At 43.3% G+C, this 7,055-nt stretch overlaps 1 protein-coding gene across 1 annotated transcript in view; it reads left to right on the top strand.

The window, feature by feature from the left end:
• The window catches only part of LOC102214378 (zinc finger protein 638-like), a 14,010-nt gene extending 7,183 nt beyond the window's left edge, over positions 1-6,827 (top strand). The window contains exons 2-6 of the mRNA XM_005747873.2: positions 349-2,038; positions 4,052-4,113; positions 5,282-5,311; positions 5,911-6,101; positions 6,681-6,827. Coding sequence (XP_005747930.1) covers positions 707-2,038; positions 4,052-4,113; positions 5,282-5,311; positions 5,911-6,101; positions 6,681-6,793 — 1,728 coding nt within the window. The 5' untranslated portion in view covers positions 349-706 and the 3' untranslated portion in view covers positions 6,794-6,827. The remainder of the gene's footprint in view (positions 1-348; positions 2,039-4,051; positions 4,114-5,281; positions 5,312-5,910; positions 6,102-6,680) is intronic.
• The last annotated feature ends 228 nt before the right edge of the window (positions 6,828-7,055 follow it).

Below are 7,055 nucleotides of genomic sequence, written 5' to 3'. Positions count from 1 at the left end.
CAGGTTTTTACCTGTCAGGTTAGACTAACATGTGTAGTGTTTAATTTGGTTGTTTCGTTAGTATTTGCTGTTTGGGGTCATCATTCTCACTGTTAGTTGTTTGTGCATAATGTTGCTTTGCTTTTCCATGACAAAGGAAAAGCAGGATGGGCGACACGCTCCACTACTAGACTTAAAGCTGACCAAATTTCTTAAAGTTTTCAAGAAGGCACCGCAAACACAGCGAGGACTGGTAAACTTTTTCAAGTGCCTGGAAGATAAAACAGAGACTTTATTTTAAAGCTGCTGTTGAAATGAAAAATGAACTCTCGTTTATTTGTAATAGTATATTTCTGCTTTTCACCTCAGCCTCGCTGTCCGTACAGACAGTAATTCACATCTTACTCCTGTCCTTAATTTGGAGCCCAGTGCAACATTCACCATCGCCGACACTACCAGAGGGACCCATTTCATATTTGGGCCTACGGCTGGTCTTGCTGGAGTGATAGCTCTCCGATTGGCGCAGGTTGAGACCGAGGCACAGATTGCTCTTCGGCAGCTTGCTGCTTTAGCCACCATCACTTTCGGCAGCCAGTGTCACAGCAACTGGTTTACAGCAGCGCTACCTCCTCACCTGGCCCTCCTGACTCTTTTCAATCGACCTCAGGCTGTGGGGTACACAAGCTATAAAACCTACAGAACCACACGGCCTTGTCTGTCTGCTGCCATGTATCACCAACACCCACAGGGCTCACAGCCATTTTCTAATGGGGGCAGACCACCACCTCGTCAGCCACCTCCGAATCAACATCAGACTCGCTCTAATATGCAGGTGATGGGTTTCCAGTTTCCTCGTCCGACCCAACTACCTGATGAGCTTGAGTCTGCACTGGCAATCCGGGGTACCAGGGACATGGACCACCGCCAGATTGATCACATGACCCAACCAGATCCACACCAGAACCAAGGTTCTGGGACCAGTCAGCATGGAAACTTTGGCTCTAACCCAGTATCCCTCCCCACTGACAGTCAGTCTGAACACCACCAGAGAGTAGATTGGTCAAGCTACCAACCTCCAGCTAAACTGTTTGCTGCTCCTCCACCTTCTTCAAGTCATCAGTCACAACAAGGGGCCCAACAGCCTCAGAACACCCAAGCAGGACCAAGACTCTCAATTTGGACTCCGTCTGTATGTGAATCTCTTTCGAACCAAGTTCGGCATGTCCATGGTGCCAGTGGGGAGGGTCCGAGTTTATACACACCAGAGAGCGCAGGAAGTATCTTGGCTAGCTTTGGACTTTCAAATGAGGACTTGGAAGTCCTGAGTCACTACCCTGATGATCAGTTAACCCCAGACACCTTGCCGTTCATACTCCGTGATATCCAAATCAACAAGTCAGGGAAACAGAAGACTTCGGCTTCCACTAGCTCGTCCTCATTTTCACACAGCGCCCATGACATGCCATTGCCTCCTTCCCACTCGTCTGCATTGGCATGTTCTCATTCTCCAGAAGTGCCCAGCCTCCTTACTGTTACACAGACAGCTGGTAAAGTCATTGACTATGGGCATGCCAGTCGCACCAAGGACGAAAGCACTAACATGGGGAACTTCAAAAGAGAACTACTGTCTAGTGAACGGACAGTTAAAATGTTCCCAGCCTTGTCCTCTTCATCAGCTACAAAAGTAGATAAAAGTGAAAGACGGCAGGTTCATTTGGAACACACTGAACCAAGCAAGCATGGAGACAGTGACTATCGCAGGACGAGCAGCCTCCAGCGCGAGAGCAGTCATTCACCAGGGAAAGAACTTTCTCTATCTCCTAGATCCCGTGATCTAGACAGAGACTACAGGCGTGATGGAACCAAACAAAGACTGCCATCCGAAACAAGGAGTGACGTTTCTTCGAAAAGGTCCCTGTCCTCTTCGTGTGGGTCAAAACCACACAGCAGCGGCAAGAAGTTACCTACACCCACCATGATAAGTGATTTCTCAGCTGTGTCTCCAAAGGTGTATCCCCATACCTGCTCCCTATGCCACATAGTGTGTGACCAGGAAAAGGTGAGTGCCCTCGTGAATGCCCATTTAACAATGTCCAACAGTTTTCCTAAAAGAGTACCTCTGAGTAATAAATTGTAGTCCGCAATCTTCACCAGACAATTGTCGAGATGTTGTCTTTTATATATTTTTGCATGGATGATGTTTCCTATACACAAAAAAGGCAGAAATCATCAATAATTAAGCCAGGTATTTGTACTTCTGACAGCTACACGTGGCCGTCACCGTCTTGGATATAAGCTGTTGTCACAGCTGAAGTTCCCTTAAGTGTTGCTAACATACCCTACCACAGGGATAAAAAGAGAACTGTGGAGGTACAAGCATCAGTAGGTAGGACTTAACAAGCTTTAAATAAAATTCATTGGGACTTCATGTGTTTCCCCACTTTAAAGAAAGCAATCCCACACTTTCAAATTACTCCGTTATATTTAATTACTCTTAAATATCAATGGAGTGCAGTAAATGGTTATTTGAAAACATAATTTCCTTCCTTAGGGATGATTAAAGTATTCTAAATGTTGCCACATCCTGTGAATTTTGACTAAGATGCCTCTCACTGACCAACTTTTAGTCAACTATTTGGGGACAGGTAAAAAAAAAACATTGGTGATGGAAAAGCCTCATGGAGAATCCATGATGCTAAATCACAATAGTAATTAAATCGAGGTTTGCTTTTTTTTTTTTTTTTTTTTTTGCTTGTTTGGTTCTTTGACTGTTTGGGAAATCAACTTGCTAAGATGGCAACAACTTAAAGACCTATTTTTCTTTACTTCCTTTTGTCTCGTAATGATTTCATTGATACTTTAGAACAACCATTAGAGGTGGGGGTTGATGTGTAGTCATCCGACAGCATCTGCGTATCCTCGCCCAAATTAGGAGGTGCTTCCACAAACAGAAACCTCAGGGTCTTGTCACTACCAGGTTTTCTTCAAGAGAAGAGGCAACTGTCTGGTGAAGTTAAATGATTTGAAAGCGTTGCCACTATGGCAGGAGAAATCGGCTGTTTCTTAACTGTGAAACATGTTACTCCGCAAACTTATCAAAAGGTTAAACCTGGAACTGCTTTTTCAAAAAGTACTCTCCCGATTAGCTGTTTTATATAAAACTCCATCGAGTTATTGCTTAAACAGGATACTACTTCTTGGTTTTTTAATAGCTGTAGTAATAAGCGTGTGTACTGAATAAATCCTTTTAAAAAGTTGTTAAAACTCAGGAAAATCAAGGATAATGAAATAATTCTTAAAATTACTACTGTTAAATAAACTCTTTTACTCAGTGCTTTGGTTTTTGGTTTTGTGGTGGGTATCCCTGCAGATTGTGTTTTCATTGAGACATCAAAGTTTGAAAATTGTTTGTACTCTGTCTTTGAAGCACCTCAAGGCAACTGTTGACATGATTTGGCGCTATATAAATAAAGTTGAATTGTCTGTAATCACCTATGTTTAGGCTTATAATTAATATAACTTTAAGAACCTGTATAGTTGCGAGACACAAACATTTCCCATATTTGACAGTTGGTTTAGCTTTTCTTAAAAAAACACACAAAAAGACAGAATAAGTAAGGTGGAGACCATCTAATCACTTGGCATAATGAAATTTTTAAATGGTTGAATATATTCATTTTCATACATCCCAGGATCTAACAGGGATTCCACAGCATAGGAAAGTGATTGGTACATAAATAATGCTGTTCAGACCAATCCAGTGTCCGAAAAAGACATTGGATTGGTCTGAACAGCATTTGCCTTTTTCTCTGGCAGCGAGGAAACTTCTGTTAGTTTGAAGATGAGTAACTACACTTCAGATGATGGAAATAGAAGAGTGCAACCAGATAAACAAATGATGTCACTTCTGCCAGCATCTGTAACATGATGTGAGCAGAAAGACCAAATCACAGACACGGGCCTTTGCACACCATGCTGCCAGCTGACACAAAGATCCATTACGCAGAATTTACATTAAATTTCTTTGACTTTCTGTCTTTGATGAAGATTTGATGATTTTTTTTTTTTCCAGGACTGGGTTAAACATGTTAACACTGTCAACCACACAGCTGCCTGCAGAGATCTGCGCAACAAGTGAGGAATCTTTAATGTGTTCCTGAAACCTTCTACCTGCAGTGTAGCAGGATAAACAGTGATGACTGGCTCTCTGTGGGGATAGGTTAATTGGATAATCCAAATTGCCACTAGGTGTGAATGAATGTGAGTGTGAATTGTTGTCTGTCCCTGTGTGTTGGCCCTGCGACAGACTGGCGACCTGTCCAGGGTGTACCCTGCCTCTCGCCCTATGACAGCTGGGATAGGCTCCAGCGCCCCCCGCGACCCTGAAAAGGATACGCGGAAGCGAATGGATGGATGGATGGGACTGGCTCTCTGTTGTGCTTTTTTAGGTGTCAGAAAGTAAGAAATGCATGCAAAGTCACACACATATTGTTTGTGAATTACTTTATGACAGATGAATACCGGGGCAATAAGTTAAATGCTCTGTCATGTAAGTGGACTCCAGCTCTATTGGTGCTGGTGGTCAGGACAAAAAGAGCTGATACTATTAGAAAGGAAAGGCCAACAATCAGACGCTCCCCTATGACAGAGCATGTGGCAACAGCGGGAAGGAAAACTCCCTTTTAACAGGAAGTAACCTCTGACGGAACTAGGCTCCGGGAGGGGCGGGGCCATGTGCAGCGATCAGTTGGGGTGAGCACCAGTAGTGACCTTTCAGGGGAGAATACAGTTAGAGAGGGGAAGGGATGAGGCCAACAATGATTCAGCTGTCAAAATAATAATAATGGATTTATATAGCACTTTTCAAGGCACCCAAAGCGCTTTACCATGCCACTATTCAGTCACTCTCACATTCACACACTGGTGGAAGCAGCTACAGTTGTAGCCACAGCTGCCCTGGGGCAGACTGACAGAAGCGAGGCTGCCATCGGCCTCACACCATCGGCCCCTCTGGCCAACACCAGTAGGCAAGTAGGGTAAATTGTCTTGCCCAAGGACACAATGACCAGGACAGAGAGGCCAGGGATCGAACCGGTGACCTTCCGGTTACAGATGCGATTCCCAACCCCCTGAGCCACGATCAGGACAATGACCTTTTAAACAAATACCTTCCAGGCTATTGAAGGTATTTTTCCTCAGGATATGATCGTCTCATCATATACCAAGGAAAAAGACCTAGATCCTTGTATTTGATAGGTTCCCGACTCTCTTGATAATCTCATCTTCTTGTTTTTCTCTAAAGGTACCCTGGCTGGAAACCAAATCTGCCAAGGTCAGTCAGACCTGTCCTCTAATGGTTCTGTTTTTAGCTCCACAACCGGTGGAAGTCACTTTAATCAGATGGCTTGAAAAGGTTTCACATAACTTGCTAGTGTTTAAAAAAGGACAAATTACTTAGAAATCGTGTTGCTTATACATTTGAAGGTGGTTCTGAATTGTCTTGTTCCATAAATGAGTCCATATGTGATGGATGAGTAAAAGTAATCTTCACTACAGTTTGCTTCCTTGCATAGAATGTGCTTTATTGGTATTAACAGCTTTATCAAATTGTTATTGTTCAGTATGGGCACTTGAACACTCTGTAGGGTTAACTATACACAACAGTGGAACCAGTTATAAAAAATCACATGTCTGTGCAGTATTGGCTGCTGTTAAGAAATTGAGGACAAATAGAAAGAAACAGCAAACAGAATTTCATGAAGCTCCTCCTGCATCGCTCTCCTGATCCAGATATGTGTCCCATCATAGAGCCAAAGCCCCCTGCAGTTAGAAACAGGAGCCTGACCTTTGATTGGGTCTCTCCATAGTGTGAGACCTGGCTAAAACGAAGGGTCATTACAACTTAATGTCTTTTTTTCTTTCTGTTTCTAGTCGGAGTGGACGATATGGCAGCCGTGCTCTGTGGGATCCCAAGGATGGCTCTCCATCCCGTTCCATGTCTCACTCCCTGTCTCGTTCTCCAAGTCCTCCTTCAAAAAAACGTCGGGTGGACAGCCACCCATTCAGGCCACAGAGGAGGCGTAATTCCCCTCAGCGTTACCCACAGCAGATGCATGACACAGGTACATCTCATGCCAGAAGGGAACATGATGTACACAGTTCACAATGTGTAACCACGCTGCACTCTGAAATATAATTTTGTGCCATTTCAATTCAGTTTTTGTTATATAGCCCAAAATCACAACAGCAGTCACCTTTTAACAGCTCCCAAACTGAGTTCAGCTGTTCACTAATCAGTTTTTAGGTTTGGTTTTAAAGATGACTTTTGTTGCATTGAGCCGTAGTTTAAATGCATAGGCTCTAATTATATTGTATGGAGGCTTGGGGTGTTTATTTCCCACTAACAGGCAGCTTTTTATTTATCATGAGACCACTGAAGCACGGCCAAATGAAGAGAGGTGTAGTCTGTCTTAATTAGTGGATATATTTGGACTTGTTAGCCGCATAGTTAAACAAGTCAAATCTTTAATCACTTTTTAACTTTCTGGTAACAGTTAACAGGACCAGTAGCCTAATGAAATCCATTTACATAGATCAGATATGATGCAACCTTTGGCTTTTAAATAAGGTGTGCACTATGCTTTTGTTATGTATGAGGTGCTGTGCTGGAAACTTCACTCATCTTCATTTTTTGCATTTAGAACACAGGGATCGGTTGAAGTACCGCCACACTGGCTCACGCAGTCCTTCTAATATGAACCGAACATTCAGACAGTACTGGAGCGCCAGGAGGGACAGGGTTTCAACAGGTTAGTACCCCTGTGTGGTGGGTTTTTGTTTGTTTTGGTCAGAAAACACCCAACATATGATATATAGGGATGGGTATCGTTTAGGTTTTATCCAATACCAGTACCAAACTGGTACTCTTGAAATGGTGCTGGTGCTCGAACCGGTGCTTGAACTGGTGCTTAAAGAATGGAGAACACAAAATTGGTCCAAAAACCTCTCATGTTCAGCTGTCTTTTTGTAAAAAGATAACAATGTTAGCCTTTTCTGCAGCTATGGGGCATATATGG

This window comes from Pundamilia nyererei, unplaced genomic scaffold, assembly GCF_000239375.1.
Source record: "Pundamilia nyererei isolate P.nyererei 1_Seehausen unplaced genomic scaffold, PunNye1.0 scaffold00207, whole genome shotgun sequence".
Taxonomy (NCBI): Eukaryota; Metazoa; Chordata; class Actinopteri; order Cichliformes; family Cichlidae; genus Pundamilia; species Pundamilia nyererei.
Note: the sequence above shows the minus strand (reverse complement) of the source record. Positions and strands in the feature narration are given on the sequence as shown.